The 18,661-nt window shown below is 41.8% G+C and overlaps 1 protein-coding gene across 2 annotated transcripts in view; it reads right to left on the bottom strand.

The window, feature by feature from the left end:
* PARL (presenilin associated rhomboid like) overlaps window positions 1-11,078 on the bottom strand; it is a 64,898-nt gene extending 53,820 nt beyond the window's left edge. For both annotated transcript variants that reach the window (XM_067738225.1, XM_067738224.1), the window contains exons 1-3: window positions 10,918-11,078; window positions 1,504-1,699; window positions 892-1,032 (exon numbers count right to left, since the gene is read on the bottom strand). In XM_067738225.1, the coding sequence (XP_067594326.1) occupies window positions 892-1,032; window positions 1,504-1,699; window positions 10,918-11,042 (462 nt within the window). In that variant the 5' untranslated portion in view covers window positions 11,043-11,078. The remainder of the gene's footprint in view (window positions 1-891; window positions 1,033-1,503; window positions 1,700-10,917) is intronic.
* Between the last annotated feature and the right edge of the window lie 7,583 nt (window positions 11,079-18,661).

Below are 18,661 nucleotides of genomic sequence, written 5' to 3' on the forward strand. Positions count from 1 at the left end.
CATAAAGCCTGTCTAGAACTGGTAGGGCTCATGCTTCTTGTGTCTATGGGGAAACAAGGAGGAATGAATCCTTCTCCCTACTTAGAGGAACCTTCAACTATCATTAGGAAAAAGAAAACCCAAGGCTGCTCTCTCACTAGCCAGGATATAAGAAGTTCCTAGGAAGGAGAAAACTGAAGAGGATATCACACTCTCTCCAAACTGGAAGAGCAGTGTGTCATAAAAAAATACGGAGGTGCTTGAAAAATAAATGGACCTGGATCCACAAATTAGCCTATGGTCTCTGCTCAATAAGTACTGGCAAATGAAATAAAATATACACTTTATCTAAAAGGCAACATTTTAAGAAAATCAGGTAGAAGGAAGGCCATCAACTTGCATATGAAATAATGAAAAGTTCTAAAAGCTCTATATTTGTACCCTTTTCTTGCATCTTGATCCCCTGAGCACAGTTAGAAAAAACATCAACAGTGGTTATTTATCAGAGATATATAAACATCATGTCACTGAGAAGCTTTTTAAAACCCACATAGTATCTCTACCCCTCAAGCATAAAACTCCCTGTGATTCTAATATGTACTCTAAAAGTAAAACAGTGGCCATTAGTAGAGCTGGAAGAGGCTCCAAAACATTAATTTTTAACAACTATCTGTGGTGATTCTTGATATGTGGGTAGAGGGACAAACTTCTTGGAACACTGTTAAGTACAACGTTGCCAGACATACGAAACATTGATACTTACTACAATGAAATGACTCTAAAGAAGAATATTAACTGCAATGACTTCACATCTACTGATCTAATGTTGCCATTAACTAAAAACACTTCAGAAATAACCAGACTTCAAAAACTGATCAACTAGAACAAAAAAAATGCCATGTTTATCTTTACCTCCTTTCTGAAGTCTCCTTCCTTCTGTGGTCTTATGCTATCCAACCAATCAGCTTTTATACCATCAAAATAACTCTGCACCCTGGATTTCAGTGATTCATATTGCCAAATGGCAGCTGATCCAAATGCACAGCCTGTAAACTATATAAAATAAATATATTACAAAAGAAAAATTTTTTTAAATAGATCTATACGTAGTTCCAAGGATGATATTTCATTTTCATTGCTTTTTATAAACATAAGGAACATCTGGCTCACTGAAACTTACTAGGTGAAAAGAACACTTAATTGTTTCCCATTTTATTAACGTTACAGTACCCTGGGGCCTGTTTACAGTTAGAACTTTTCCAATAAAATTCAAAATATCAACTCAGTATCACTTGCATTGTTATACCAAATAAGAGGCCCATGAGTTTCTTCTCCAGGGCTTACATAAATGACCCATACTCTAACAGCAATTATTAAATTCATGTTCTATTGTAATCATGACCCCAGATCCTTTTGATCCCACTCCACTTGTCTTTAAGGGAGCCCAAATAGGACAAGTAGTATTGATACTTTAACACTACACCTGCAGCAAGGTAGGTAACTCCTAGTGACGTGAGCTCTTACCCCAACAGTAAAAAACAAAGGCTTTACAAGAGTCCTTATAGGATAAGGAGAAGGATAAAAGGCTGTTTCTTCTACAGGAGGAATCAAAGCACTTCTCTTGTATGCTTCACTACTTGTTCCTGTGTCTGATCTTCGAGGTTCAACCTTCCTGGGTGCTTTTCTGAATCCACATTTTTGCTGAATAAAAACATTAAACCTATAGGGGAAAATAACAGATTAGAAACAGAGCTGCAGGGACGTGGGTTCGATCCTTGATTGGGGAACTAAGATCCCGCATGCCTCGGGACAACTAAGCCCACGCGCCACAACTACTGAGATCACGCACCTCAATGAGAGAGCCTGCGTGCCGCAAACTACAGAGCCCTTGTGCTCTGGAGCCCGCGCAACACAACTATAGAGCCCATGCACCCTGGAGCCCGCGCACCACAACTAGAGACAGAAAACCCTCACACCGCAACTAGTAAGAAGCCTGAGCGCAGCAACAGAGACCGAGTGTGGTAATTAAAGATCCTGTGTGCCTCAACGAAGATCCCGTGTGCTGCAACTAAGGCCCGATGCAGCCAAAAAAAATAAGGAAAATAAATAGGAAGGAAGGAAAGAAGGAAGGAAGGAGGGAAGGAAGGAAGAAACAGAGCTGCATCTTGCAAACATCAACCTCTACGAGCCTCCCCAACTGACGTGCATCATCACCATTTCAGTTTATTCTCACTATGCAGCCCCAAAGCCACCAAGACTCCTACTCCCAGGTAGGATTCAGTCAAAACAATGAACTGTGCCCTTCTGAAAAAGGAGAGACATAAACTACAGCAGCTTTACAGGGCATCTGTTTGTGCCGTTACTGTGTATCAATCAACAGAATAATTTGTATCCATCCCCCACACAGTCTGCAATCCTGTAAAAAGCTGGAGAACTACAAGTTGTGGTTTGAATTAGCACAGAATAGCTTTATTTTTTTTGAAGTTTGGCCAAACATTTAAATCAAATAATGATTTTCCTTTTATAAGTACTAACCATTACAAATTGGCAGATTTTCCCCACCTTGCCCCCTATTTACTTCACTACCAGTTTGGGGGACACCCAACTAGATGTTCTATAAAGGGTTTTCTTGTTTGAGTCCTTATAGCTTGACCTCCTCAAAACATCTGACACTACTGATCACACCTGTCAGCGCCTGTAAGGTTGCACTCCCTGCTCTTCACACGTGCTTTCCTAACGGCTTCCCCCTTTCTCCTATCCCATAAAGACAGATATACTTAAAGGCTCTAACAGTTCCTTTACACATTCTCCATTCAAACTGAACCCATATAAATTTGTGAAGCATTTTTTTCTTTTGTAAAATGGTAATTTCCCCCAGGTAGACCATGTAGAGGCCCCTTCCTGTTTGTTCTCATTGTACTCTAATCCTACTATATCCTTCAGACTCATAGAACTCCTGTCTGCCAGTCAGACAGGTCTTCTCACCTTTGTAACGTGGGCCTTGAAACACTTTGGTTGAATAAAAGAAAAAGTTCATTTCTGTGGCCCGGATGACTTCTAAGCAAGTAAATGATTCAAATATTTGTCTCTAGTCCCAGCCTCAATTTTCTTGTCTTGTATTTCCAACTATATACTGAATAATTCTACTTGGATATGCTCCCTATTACTTTAAAATCAATATATTCAGAAGGGAATTCATCCCCTTCTACAAGCTCCATTTTCTGACTTCTTTATTCTTTCAGTGGGCCCACAGTTATCTTAATCACTAAGATTAAAAATCTAGAAGTCATTATGGAGTTCTCTCTGCTTAATTCTTACCATCTAATTTAAAACCAAATCTGTCAAATATTTTTTTCACTCCTAATCTAGTCCCGTACCCCATGCCTAAACAACAGCAACAGCTGACTTAAGTTCAAACATTTTAACATGTTGCACGTTCTTCTTTCCTCATATCACTCTTCCACAAACATTCAACACTTCCTCAAATGCCCTCTTAGAGGGCCAACATTCTCTCCCTAATTCCCACACAATCCCTTAGTTCATCCCTTTTGGCCTGGAATACTCTACCATTTCCTAACAGATCTCACTGCTTCTAATACTGCCTTACTCCAACTCATCCTCCACATTTTATTAGGCACAAATATATTATCATTCCCCTGCTTTAAATCTCACAGTAAATTTTTCATCACCCCACCAAATTGAGCAATGCTACTCCTTTGTTGCGGTACTTACTTCCCTTTAACTTTTTCGTGCCCTTCAAAATTCAGTTCATTTATTTCCTCCTCCAGGAAGCCTTCCTAAACTCTCGCAGGCTGGGTGTCTCCTCTGTACTCCTAGAGTTCTAAAGCATCCTGTATGTACTCTTATACTTGTCTCATTTATTGCCTGTACCATAACTAGATTATCACTTCTGTATTCATTTTATCTCCACCACCAAGGCCAGTTCCTAATAAAGAAAGGGTCAATAATTATGTTAGAAGAAAGAAGGGGTCAAGAATGATTATTGGTTTTATTCTGAATAACTGAAAGGAAGGTGGTACTACTCACTAAGACAAGGAAAATCAGAGGCACCAAAATAGGAAACTGGAAAATGAGAGATGAATAATTCCATCTTGGGCACTGTTTAAAATACCTGCAATCACATCAGCTCAGTTCTAACAGGTAAAAATTGGAACTTAAATTTCCATCAACAGGGGAAAGGATGAACTGTGTAATATTCATACAATGGAATACAGTGGTCCCTCAGTATCCACGGGAGACTGGTTCTAGGACTCCCTGCGCATACCAAATTCGGGATGCTGAAATCCCTTATATAAAATGACATAATACAGTGACATTCCCCATCCACAGTTGTTTGAATACATGGATGAGGAACCTGGAGATACAGAGGGCCAACTGTATCACTCAGTGAAAAACTACTGATCGCACATCACGGATGAATCTCAAAAACACTGCTGAGTAAAAGAAGTCAAACACAAAAGAGCACATAATGTGTGTGATTCCATTAATGCATATCAAGCTAAAGAACAGGCAAAAATAATTTGTGGTGACCAAAATCAATAGTGGTGGACTTCCCTGGTGGTATAGTGGTTAAGAATCCACCTGCCAATGAAGGGGACATGGGTTCGAGCCCTGGTCCAGGAAGATTCCATATGCTGTGGAGCAACTAGGCCCATGCGCCACAACTACTGGGCCCACGTTCTAGAGCCCATGAGCCACAACTACTGAGCCCTCATCCACAAATACTGAAGCCCGCGCACCCAGAGCCCGTGCTCTGCAACAAGAGAAGTCACCTCAATGAGAAGCCCATGCATCACAACGAAGAGTAGCCCCTGCTCGCTGCAACTAGAGAAAGCCTGCGCACAGCAATGAAGACCCAACGCAGCCAAAAATAAATAAATAAATAATTTTTTTAAAAAATTAATAGTGGTTGCGTAAAGTGGGACTTGATTGGAAAGGGGCAAGAGGGAACTTGATGGAATGATGGGCAGTATCTTTATTTTTAGGTGATGGTTGCACAGGTGTATACATTTGTCAGAACTAATGGGCTGTATGCGTTAATACTTATATGTTTTACTACATGTAAATTATATTGCAATGAAGTATTTTTAGCATTGGTAGAACACCCAGGTGATGTCTAGCAGGCATTTGGAAACACGAAACTCAGAAAAATGGTATAGCTACTATTACCATTACTCACCTAAAATGCTGTCTTCAACACTAAGTCTACGCCACAGTTCAACTTCTCAGACATCACATGGTGAGGATGGGTGATGATGATAAAGTAATTCACCTTGAAACTTCTAATAATTTAGAATTTGTACTAACAAATAAGTGCTACTTCTTTCAACAAAATCTATTTCGGAAAGCAGTACACTTAGTCAAACAATGCCAATGCTGCTCTGAATGGCTCTGAACTTCAGAACCTGTTCCCAGTCTTATGAATATCCTATAGCAAGTAACTGTTGAATGGCTAATTGCAAATCTATTTCTAGTTCTTGTTCTGTTGCCTGCTTTTTCTGCAGAGCCTAGGAAAGATAAATATCTTCACTTTACCAGTCTCTCCTATGGCTAGGGATGGCCATATTACAGAGTTCTGACAAAATGAGACTTAACTGTTTAGAAACCTCTTGAAAAGGTTTTGCTTATCTGATAAAATTGGAGGTATCACTAATGTCACATCCCTCCCACTTCTTTTTGCCTTGAAAAAGGACGCAATTTCCTAGAGATGAGGCAGTCATCTTGAATGCCCAGAGAAAGGCCAAGGGCTTCAGAAACTAACCTTAACATTTTTTGAGCCACTGAGCAAAGACAATAGCCACCTACCTCCAATCATTTTATGCTAAATACTCCTCTCGTTTCTTTAAGCAACAATTAACTTATAGCCAAATGCATTCCTAACTGATAACAGCTTTAAAAGTGGCAGATGTTAATCCTTTGCAATTGGATTTGATTTTTATTAAATATTCCGAAGTAATTTAGAGCTAGGTCTAGTAAATAAATTACAAGTAACACCACTTTGGGCCAAAAACCCCAAAGATGTGACATAAAGTAATAGGAATATGTTTCCTTTAAATGTTTCCCTGTAAATGGTTACAAATTGTAACCCAGGGCCTCCCTGGTGGCAGCAGTAGTTAAGAATCCATCTGCCAATGCAGGGGGACACGGGTTCGAGCCCTGGTCCGGGAAGATCTCACATGCCATGGAGTAACTAAGCCCATGTGCCACAACTACTGAGCCTGCGCTCTAGAGCCGGGGAGCCATAACTACTGAGCCTGTGAGCCACAACTAGTGAAGCCCATGTGCCCAGAGACCGTGCTCCGCAACGAGAAGCCACCGCGATGAGAAGCCCGCACACCACCATGAAGCAGCCCCCGCTTGCTGCAACTAGAGAAAGCCTGCGCACAGCAACGAAGACCCAACGCAGCCAAAAATAAATAAATAAGTTAAAAAAAAATCGTAACCCAATGTTGTTGGTTTCTGGTATTCTTTTTTTTTTTTGGTCACGTCTCGTGACTTACAAGATCTCAGCTCCCCAACCAAGATTGAACCTGGGTCACGGCAGTGAGAACCCAGAATCCCAACCAGTAGGCCACATTTTCTTCCTTTTAGACCAAGAAATATGAAGGATGAGATTTCTTTATATCTCCAACAGCTTAATACTCCAGGATATGTACTCAATCAGTTCTTCTACAGCTCATCAACTCATTTACAATTCTGAAGCACAATACTTGAAAAGGAATACAAATACACCAGGTTGGGAATCTGGATTTGACGCAAAGCCAGACCTTTTGCCTAGAATAATATTTACCTTGAGAATCTCAACAGAAGTTAAGTGTGGGACTGAGGACACCAAGAACAAATTGGCCCCAGATGCAGTTCAGATGCAAAATACATGTTAGGAATACATACACTGGGAATTAGAGTTGGACATACAGAACTTGTTGGATAGAATTAAGTACTATGACTTGGCTCACTGAACACCTATTCCTTTCACCTATGGTACATTCACATGCTGCAGGGACTGGAAAGCTAAGAACTATTTCCCAGGTATCCTTTTGGTTAGTATTCGAGATGTGATCAGGGCCTGTTAATCAGATACATCAGCACAACACCTGAAGTCAGAACTGAGTTGAGTGAGAGGCAGCACACGAGGCATGACTTCTGCTAGTGAAAATAACGGTGGAGACAGCATAGTTCTTACTTTGGTTAGCAGAACCTGATCTGGTAGCAGCTTCCTCAGTTGTCTCATTTATTATTGCTTAAAAGAGTTGTTTAAAAGAAAAAGAATATCTGACAGTGACCTACGTGGCCCTATTTTCTATCGAGCCATTTACAAAATATGTTTGGCAAACCCTGTCCTGAACTGCTCGTTCATGAACCACTTTGAACAGCAGGAGCTAGAATCTAATCCCTCATCCTTCCAACAACATTTCTACTTAAATTACAATGGTTATCTACAGGTTAATCCTATCTGACTAGAATTTTAAAATTAGGATTTGTAACCAAAGTATTCCAATACAAGAGTTTCACTAGGACTGACAGTGAGCTTTTTTGGCTCAATCCTAGCATCCGCACCTAAGGGTACCCTGGAATTTCCAGCCACTTGGTTTGGGGAGGCACACCAAGCTCCTGACTGGCTTAAGCGAACCTACACGTCCCACATCCCTGGCAACTTTAAGGAATTCAAAGATGAACATGCATCCCAAGTTAGGCCAATCCAGTCCAGTGACATTCAAATTTCAAGATTTTGTTTGTAATACTGGGGAAGAGAATCTTTTCTGCTGGACTTGAACCTACAAGTATATAGCCCCAAGAGCTGCTGACAGCCATCTTACAACAAGGAGATAGCATACTGAGAGCATAAAGCCAACGTTTAGGAAGCAGAGCCAAGCCATGGAGGAAAATGGAGTCCTGGTGACAATCTGAAACACGATCTTGCCTCACCCAGAAGCCAGGCTCACCTCTGGACTTTTTAACGGTATAAACCAATAAATTCCCCTAATTATTAAGGTCAGCTAGAGCTGGGTTTTCTGTTGGTACAAGGATGCTTTTAGATGTAATAAGTACTTCATCACACATTATATGACAAGGTACGTTCTCTGTCCTTAGTGAGCTTTTGTTTTACATTTCTTAGAAGTAAAACCAACCAGGAAAAGTGTAATAAATGTCTCCAACTGCAAATGTTTGATATCATATTTAAAGGCCTAGGTTCTTAAGCTCTAACCATTCATATGGGTAGGTAATATGGAAAAATAAATGACCTGAAATAAGTCTAGAAAACAAAGGAAGCAACACAATAAAATGCATGGGGGTGGGATGGGAGGAAAGAGTCACAAAAGGTATATACCAACTCATGAGGACAGGCCTGCCTTTTTGCTCTGTGCTTTGGTCCTTCTGCCAATAACTAGTGATTTGTGAAAGCAATGTAACGTGCTCAAAGTGGGAAGATCTTATGAATGCTTGAGTTACCACTAACCACACAATTGTTATGGTTCCATTTTTTAATATCATCCCGTAACTTTTAAATTGAAAAGTCATGTCTATATATCTGTTGCCTTAGTGGTGAGATAACACGATCTAGTGAATTGTTTTCAACAGTGTGAGGATAAAGACAATGCCACTTAGATATCGTACAAGTCAGCACTAATGTCTATGTTACTATAGATTTGTGTGAATAAACTGAGTAGAAGTGGCCTATTGTGCAAATGGAGACAAGACGTGTCCAAGCACACACACAACAGACTCATCCCACTTAAAAGAAAATAGTTGTATTTAGGGGAAGGGGCATAAACTCTTGCATGCCACAATTATTTTCTTAAAACTCACCTTGAGTTAATACATGGTGAATTAAACAGGGAAAATAATTGAATATACCTGATTTACTAATTTGTCAGGTATTTAACCTAAAGATATCTTAAGATTGTTATCCTAATCTAAAAGATTTAAGCTCCGTGTAAGTGCTACAATCAACTATTTTCTTCTCTTAGCTAGTTCTATACAACTGACAAATTACGCAGGCTTCTTTCAGACCTAAACCATTTTTCAGCAGTGCTGCCAACAGTTTGATCATGGTAAAGTTTCTGAAAACCCTAAGTGAAATAGTCTCTTTTTTCTGTAAAGAGCCAGACAATAAACATTTTAGTCTTTGTGAAGAACAATTTAAAACTCTGCGGCATAGTGTTTTGTTTTGCAACCCTTTAAAGACATAGAAACCATTCTTGGCTGGTGGGCTGCCTTGGGCCTGCTATTGTTTGCAGAAATTTTGAGGAATATCACCACCTGTAGTTCTTGTAAGACGAAAACAATGCAAATTCTCAGCCACACTTCAGGCCCATTACATCAAAATCACAAGGACTGAGCCCAGACCTCTGCTTTTTAACCATATCCATGACTTCATTCCTCCACATACTAATTTTAGAACCACTAGAAGTGAAAGCAGACCTAATAAAGTTATATACAAGGAAACTCATGCTTTCTAGAGGAAAGTAGACATATATTCTATTATATTTCAGGCTTACCTACAATCTCTTGTAATGCACATTTTTCAGTGTCACCACAAAAAATGTCAATTTCAAACTCTGCATATAAATGACAAACTAAAAAATTGTGATGCTAATCTTCAACATCACATGTTTTTTTTTTAAATGGCCTCATTAACCAAGTTAGTTCTTTTCCTTTCCCTTCCTAACACATATCTTGAATATTTAACACCTGTTGCCTCCTAATAACTGTATTCACTTTTCCTCCCCCTCAAACCATGCAATTTCGACTGGGATTTGGAGTAAAGTGGAAATGGAATCAGGACCACTGAAATCAACCACCACCTCCACCTGACCTCATTCTCCATCTCCTCAGGAGTTTAAGATTAGTGCCTGAGGCTCCATGTTCCAGTGTATCATGAAGTTAAGGTACAATATAAGCCAGTTTTCCACAAATTTCTGATCCTACACACATGCAGTGCTTGTTTAGAACTGCAGGTTCTTTCACTCCCCGCCCCCCAGCACCGGGCAAGATGACAGGAAGGACTGGGATAGGGCCTGGGAAATAGTCTAAAAACACTCCAGGTGACTTTAAACTTAAGGATGGCTCCACCATGTTGGAGCCTCAATTATTTACCACTGGCTAATCCCCATGTTGATAAACACTTCATGTTCCTTGCTACTATCAGTCAGGTGGATTCCAGGCACACATCTAACCAAGTCAGAAACTGGCAGAGCTGAAATTCTGTTAAAGAACAGGAAGAAATTTCAGAGCCAAATACACATCAGAATATTAGTTCAGGGATTTCTCTCTTCTCTCAATTTAGAGTTGAATTACTCTAATGCAAAAGCAGCAAATACTGATAGACCGTACTCTTCATACAGCTTCTACTCGGGAAAAATTGACTTTTCTTTCCAAGTCATGTAGAAACCAAATACTCCACTTCCCAATTTCTTTAACAGAAAAGCCTCTCCTACAACTCTGCAAGAGGCAAAGTGATGCGCTCCTCTGACTCCGCCTTCCCTTACAGAGTTCTCTAAACGATAAAGAAGGTAATTTGTAGTAAAACAAAGGTTTTATAAAGACTGACAGAATAAAATCTCAGCCCTGCCATTCTACCAGCGGTGTTAACTCTTGCTCGCAGGATTATGAGGCGTGGTGCGCAATCAGCCCTCACAGATTACTTTTCCCGTCCCTCCGGATGGGAAAGGGGCCACCGCGGGCTCACGGAGAGTTGGGCCGGGGCTGGTCACTGTGCACTCGGGCAGGGTGGCGCGGCAAGAAGCGAGGACTGGACGCAGGCGAGGGGTAAAGGGGGAGGGAGAGAGGAGGGGCTGGTGAAGAGAGAGGGTGAGCCGGGGGCAGCATAAGAGAACCGCACGGCCTCCGCCCCTCAGGATGCGCTGCCGGAGCCGAGGGCACGAGAGGCGAGAAGCCCCGAGACGCGACCATTACCTGCGCCCGAGCAGCCGCGGCTGACCCAGGGCTGCAGTGAGCTCCTTGCAGCTGCGGCCGCCCGCCGGCGGAGCCCACGCCTGACCACAGCCCCAGCCTCTCTGCGCCAAGCCTCGCCACGCCATCTTCCCAACCTCTGCCCCACCATGGCCCGACCTTACCAAACCCTGCCCGGAACCACTTCCGGGGCGAAAGGAAGAACCATAGAGTGCCATGGGGCAGCCTAGCGCGCCCCCGTGCGGCCGATCCCAGGCCGGACCAACCTGAGGGAGAGGGACCCGCCGGTCGGCAGCAGTCCGGTCGGCAGCAGTTTTCCCGGCAGTGCCCAACCTCGACCTGGGAGGGGCGTGCGAAAGCGGCCAGGCCTCCACCCTACTGACCCACAGGAAAAAGAGGGGGAAAAACGAATTTATTGAATGATGCCATGTACCTTTACCTAAGTTACTGCATTTAATCCTCGCAAAACTCTTAAGATAGATGTTATTACTGCTTTTTTTTTTTTTACCGTGGTTCTGAGGCCCAGAGAGAAGTGAGTGGAGGAACCAATATTGCAACCCAAGTTTTCTTAAATTACTACTCTTTTTTCTGCCCACCATTTCACGTTATGATACACTGAAGAGGATGTGCCTTTAACAAAAAGTCCAAGCGTGACATGAAAATCTAGATTCTAGATAAAATTCAAACTTCATGTTCAGCCCTTGCCTACCCGTCAGCTGTATTTCCTGCCACTCCATCCCTCCCTCTGACCCTAGCTGCAGTCATACTGAAACATACGTAGTTTGTTTCTTTTTTTTTTTTTTTTTGCGGTACGCGGGGCTCTCACCTCTGCGGCCTCTCCCGCTGCAGAGCACAGGCCCCGCAAGCTCAGCGACCATGGCTCACGGGCCCAGCCGCTCCGCGGCATGTGGGATCTTCCTGGACCGGGGCACGAACCCGTGTCTCCTGCATCGGCAGGCGGACCCCCAACCACCGCGCCACCAGGGAAGACCCCGCAGTTTCTGAAAGGCACTACTTTTCCAGTCCCTACTTCTCCCGAGTTCATATACCATCCTCACTGCCTGAAACGCCTTTCCCTTCTCTGCCTACTAACAAATTTGTCCTCCAGACCAACTTGAATCGTCACCTCCTCTAGGAAGCTGTAGGAAAAAGTTTTCCTCCAACCTCTTAGGGTCCCTGGCCAGGTCTGAAAGGTAGTGACAAAGACATTAACAGGAGAAAAGCACACAAAGTTTATTGATTTTTTACATGTACATGGGAGTCTCCGAAAGAAAATGAAGACCAGAAGAAGTGACCAGAGCAGGAAGTTTTTATACCTTTTCTACAAAGAAACAATTTGTGAAGAATTGACAAGACAATGAGGCTTGGACTAGGAGTAGTCCAACTAGGGCTTATCTTCCTTAAGTAGGAAGATGAGAGTTAGGTTTACAAAGCTTGTTTGCAGATTACACCAGTGTCTCTTGTTGAACAATAATATTAATAATTAGTATTCATAATAATATCGCAGCTGCAAAGACCCTTTATTTAGGGCCTCAAGAACTGCAATTCAGAGACACAGATTAGGGTAAAACCAAGAGTGTTCCGGGGAAGAGAAGGAATCAGGGGCTTATAAAGGCAAAAGCCACAAGGTTGTTCAAGAATTAGAGGGTTCCCTGGTGGCCTAGCGTTTAGGATTCTGGGCTTTTACTTCCATGGCCTGGGTTCAATCCCTGGTCAGGGAACTGATATCCCACAAGCCACACGGCCAAAAAAAAGAATTATGTTGGACTCTCAGGCAATCCCTTAGGGCAATATTCCTTAAGGGACAGGCTCTCACTAGTTATTCTAGGGTAAGGGTCAAATAAGTAGGTAGGCTGTCATGAGCTAATTTTAGGGTGAGTCGAATAATTATCTTGAGTTTCTGGAACACTGGATAGATATTCTGGATGCCGGTGTTAAGACAATAAGTGGTCAAAAGGTCAGATTCCATCCAGGCTGAGATGTGCATAAGTCACACTTCCTCAATGATCTCCCAGCTGTATTTTAGCAACACCAACTCCATTTTGAGTTTACTTTTACACTGGTCTCTAGTCTTTGGGCTGATGTCTGTCTCCATGAAAGGAAACATTTATTTCCTGCCTTTAGAAAGAAAAGGGGGAGCTTTTTCCACATTTACTGCTTCTTGATTGCCTTCAGCTCAAAATAACTTTTATGTCAGAGTCATACTTGGCGGTGACATTTTGGTTCCCTTTAAGGCTTTCCTCTTAGACCTTCACGCTGATTTAGATGACCTTCATCTGTGTTTTAATACTGCTTTATGCATATCAGTATAATAACACCACATTCATTCCATAAATACTTATTAAACACCTACAGTATGCCCAGCAATGTACTAGATCTGGGATATATTTTAGAAGACACTATCTCTGTCCTCACAGAGATCCTACTCTACAGGGGAAGAAGGGACCAAGTAAATAAACAGGGAATTATAATACATTGGAAGAAGTGCTATGGTCAGAGAAGCAGAAGGCTCTCTGGGGGTTTGGAGGAGGGGGGAAATAATGCTGTCAAGGGATACGGAACGGGAGGCAGGGGAGAAGGCTTCCCAGAGAAACTGATGGTAGTTACCAGGAAAAGAGAAGGGATGAAATGTTCTAGGTAGAGAAAGTAGCATTTGTGATGTCTTCCAGGGCATGACTTCTTTGAGAAACTAAAATAAATTAACTTTGGCTCTGTCATAGGTGTCAACTATGAGATTTGATTTTACCCTATTTGCAAGCTAATTAGTTTAGATGGTGGCAGAAAACAGGAGACTCCCGGGTCAGAAAGAAAAGACTTTATTACCCACAGCACAACAAGCATCATGTGCATCGTGTTTGCAGGGGCTCCCCTTGTTCTGCAAGTCCTACAGGGCCAGGTGAATGCTGAACATGCAGTGGTTTTGCATCTCAACTGAAGAACACTGAGCTTGGGGTATCTACCATTTTAATAGCATTAAGAAAGAAACAACAAGGCCAAAATGGAGTCACCTGTGCTAAGCCCCACATCAGGAAAACAAGACTTAATACGTAACCTAATTGCATTTTCAGCCTCTCCCAGGAATGTGTCCTTTAACCAGTCAATCTGGAATTACCTGGTCAGCACTAGTCGGGTAATCTGCCTGATAGACCCACAGCTTCCCCCAAATGAAGGTGACCTTGCCTGAAACAATCCACTCTTTTGCTAGAAGCTTTCTTTTTCCTCCCCCTTCTGCCTATAATAAGCTTCCATTTCGGACGGGTCCTGAGAGCTCCTTTCTAAGTGCTAAGATGGGATACTGTCCAATTCATGAATCATTAAATGAAGATCTAATTGAGATCTTCAAATTTACTCAGCCGAACAAAAGTGGTAAGCAAGCAAACAACCTTGAGATAAAGGCATTTTCTTCCAGAGCAAAGGGGCATATTTGCTTATAGCCTTGCATCTTAGTCTACTTGGGCTGCCATAAGAAAATTCAATAGTCTGGGTGGGTTAAACAACAGAAACTTCTCTCACACAGTTCTGGAGGCTGGAAATTTGAGATCAAGGCACTAGCGTGGTCGAGTTCTGGTGAGAGTTCTCTTCCTGGTTGCAGATGGCTGACTTACTGCTTTGCCTTCACATGGCAGAGAGAGACAGCAAGCTCCCTGGTGTCTCTTCTTTTAAGGGCACTAATCCCATCATGGAGGCCCTACCTCATGACCTCATCTACACCTAATTATCTCCCAAAGTCCCCATCTCCAAATACCATCACACTGGGGATTAGAGCCTTGACATACAAATTTTAGGGGGGTCACAATTCGGTCCATAACACCTTGGAAGATAGAGATTAGTATCACTTGACAGAGCAAGGGCATGCTTACTGCCCATTATAGAAGTTTCCAGTTCCCTAAACTCAGCATTCCTCTCCTATAATGCAACCCACTCAGTGTGCAGGTGTCATTTAGCCTTCATTGCATTGTCCCGTGGGAATTGGAACCCAGGGAATCAACACAAAAATGTTGATATTCTGGCTAATGCTATTGCTCTAATAAGTTGTACTTCATCTTTGACCCAAGATTCTGTGTTTTCTACCAGCATCCATAAAACTGTGTCAGGCTAACTTGTTCAGAGCCCTCACAGTCCTTGATAGGGATATGTGAATTTGTCATTTCCTAGGGGGAGCTTCTCTAGCTGCTAACAAGAATTTGGGTGTGGTCATACGGTTGATGGCTAAAGAGGAAGGAAGCTGGAAGTCACTAAAGATGAGGCAGCCTAGAAACTGAGAGTCCTGGATGTTGACTGGGCTACTCACATTAACTTGGTGTCACCAGGATGACAGCAGGACTTGGAGAGGAATCCTGAGGCTTCAGTGAAAGAGAAGCAGTGACCAGAAGATTAATAGTGCTGATGAATGGCTAGAAATAGAGGATAGAGTGTCAACAGAGGATAAATACAAGCTCCAGGTGATCTGTGGACAAGTGATCTGAAAGAATCATTAGGGCATGAGGAGGATGTGGTCCACCTCCAGAACCCAAGGATTCTGAGGTGGGGATGTGCTGGATATTCTCTTCTTGCTCCTCCAGATCACTCTTGTATCCTGCTCCAGGCCCCTCAAGACTAACCTTTATGGACCAGATCAATGGGCTCCCCTGCCCTCTGGCTTTCAGCTGGACTCAGCCAATTGCAGGCACCAACAGGAGATTGGAGCATGGGAGGAGAAAGGCACTTACTCCATCCACTCTCTTCCTCCTTGATCCACACGGGTTGGCCTCTGTGTTCTGTTATTTAAGCTCTCCTCATTGCTTTGAGTGAGGCTGCTATTTCTGGTGAGAACCTGAACTGACAGAGGAAGAACAAGCAGCCTCAACTCAAAGTCTGCGGCAGAAGCAGGGTCCTCACGGGACAGCCAGGAGTCAGGATGAGTGGAAAGGATCTATGGAGGTGTGCTGACTATAATCCAGGCACAGGAGTATTTATTATTATTTGCCATTTATTGTGCACTTAGTATGTACCAGGTACTGTGATGGGTATTTTGCATACATTGTCATATTTAATTTAATCTTAATATCAACCAAATGAGTTAGCATTATTATCTCCACTTTGCAGGTGAGAAAACTGAGGCTATTGATAATCTGACACTTTGACTCATTTCTATGAATTCAGATAACTTCTACCTTGTCATTTTGATGATTAAATGACTTTGTATGTGTCAGGTGGCCAGGTGCACATTGTTGAAACTCAACATATAGTAGCGAGACAGCAGAAGCAAGAACTACAATCCTGCAGCCTGTGGAACAAAAACCACATTCACAGAAAGATAGACAAGAGGAAAAGGCAAAGGGCTATGTACCAGAAGAAGGAACAAGACAAAACCCCAGAAAAACAACTAAATGAAGTGGAGATAGGCAACCTTCCAGAAAAAGAATTCAGAATAATGATAGTGAAGATGATACAGGACATCAGAAAAAGAATGGAGGCAAAGATTGAGAAGATGCAAGAAATGTTTAACAAAGACCTAGAAGAATTAAAGAACAAACAAACAGAGATGAACAATACAATAACTGAAATGAAAAATACACTAGAAGGACGCAATAGCAGAGTAACTGAAGCAGAACGGATTAGTGACCTGGAAGACAGAATGGTAGAATTCACTGCCATGGAACAGAATAAAGAAAAAAGAATGAAAAGAAATGAAGACAGCCTAAGAGACCTCTGGGACAACATTAAATGCAACAACATTCGCATTATAGGGGTCCCAGAAGGAGAAGAGAGAGAGAAAGGACCCGAGAAAATATTTGAAGAGATTATAGTCGAAAACTTCCCTAACATGGGAAAGGAAATAGCCACCCAAGTCCAGGAAGCACAGAGAGTCCCAGGCAGGATAAACCCAAGGAGAAACACGCTGAGACACATAGTAATCAAACTGACAAAAATTAAAGACAAAGAAAAATTATTGAAAAAATTATTGAAAGCAACAATTTGTTATAACGTACAAGGGAACTCCCATAAGGTTAACAGCTGATTTCTCAGCAGACACTCTACAAACCAGAAGGGAGTGGCATGATATATTTAAAGTGATGAAAGGGAAGAACCTTCAACCAAGATTACTCTACCCGGCAAGCAGCTCATTCAGATTCAACGGAGAAATCCAAAGCTTTACAGACAGGCAAAAGCTAAGAGAATTCACCACCACCAAACCAGCCCTACAACAAATGCTAAAGGAAAGTCTCTAAGTGAGAAACACAAGAGAAGAAAAGGAACTACAAAAACAAACCCATAGGGCTTCCCTGGTGGTGCAGTGGTTGAGAGTCCGCCTGCCGATGCAGGGGACACAGGTTCGTGCCCCGGTCTGGGAAGATCCCACATGCCGCGGAGCAGCTGGGCCCGTGAGCCATGGCTGCTGAGCCTGCGCGTCCGGAGCCTGTGCTCCACGACGGGAGAGGCCACAGCAGTGAGAGGCCCTTGTACTGCCAAAAAAAATAATAATAATAAATAAATAAATAAAATAAAGAATGTTACAAGAGACAAGGAAGGACACTACATAATGATCAAGGGATCACTCCAAGAAGAAGATATAACAATTATAAATATTTATGCACCTAACATAAGAGCACCTCAATACATAAGGCAACTGCTAACAGCTATAAAAGAGGAAATCGACAGTAACACAATAATAGTGGGGGACTTTAACACCTCACTTACACCAATGGACAGATCATCCAAACAGAAAATTAATAAGGAAACACAAGCTTTAAATGACACAATAGACCAGATAGATTTAATTGATATTTATAGGACATTCCATCCCAAAACAGCAGATTACACTTTCTTCTCAAGTGCACACAGAACATTCTCCAGGATAGATCACATCTTGGGTCACAAATCAAACCTCAGTAAATTTAAGAAAACTGAAATCATATCAAGCATCTTTTCTGACCATAATGCTATGAGATTAGAAATAAATTACAGGGAAAAAAACACAAACACATGGAGGCTAAACAATACATTACTAAATAACCAAGAGATCACTGAAGAAATCAAAGAGGAAATCAAAAAATACCTAGAGACAAATACCTAGAGACAAATTACAAAAAATACCTAGAGACAAATTACAAAAAGCAGTTCTAAGAAGGAAGTTTATAGCAATACAAGCCTACCTCAAGAAACAAAAAAATCTCAAATAAACAATCTAACCTTACACCTAAAGGAATTAGAGAAAGAAGAATAAACAAAAGCCAAAGTTAGCAGAAGGAAAGAAATCATATAGACCAGAGCAGAAATAAATGAAATAGAAACAAAGAAAACAATAGCAAAGATCAATAAAACTAAAAGCTGGTTCTTTGAGAAGATAAAATTGAGAAACCATTAGCCAGACTCATCAAGAAAAAGAGGGAGAGGACTCAAATCAATAAAATTAGAAGTGAAAAAGGAGAAGTTACAACAGACACCGCAGAAATATAAAGCATCCTAAGAGACTACTACAAGCAACTCTATGCCAATAAAATGGACAACCTGGAAGAAATGGACAAATTCTTAGAAAGGTATAACCTTCCAAGACTGAACCAGGAAGAAATAGAAAATATGAACAGACCAATCACAAGTAATGAAATTGAAACTGTGATTAAAAGTCTTCCAAAAAACGAAAGTCCAGGACCAGATGTCTTTACAGGCGAATTCTATCAAACATTTAGAGAAGAGGTAACACCCATCTTCTCAAACTCTTCCAAAAAATCGCAGAGGAAGGAACACTCTCAAACCCATTCTATGA

The sequence above is a fragment of the Pseudorca crassidens genome, chromosome 5 (genome assembly GCF_039906515.1).
Source record: "Pseudorca crassidens isolate mPseCra1 chromosome 5, mPseCra1.hap1, whole genome shotgun sequence".
Taxonomy (NCBI): domain Eukaryota; kingdom Metazoa; phylum Chordata; class Mammalia; order Artiodactyla; family Delphinidae; genus Pseudorca; species Pseudorca crassidens.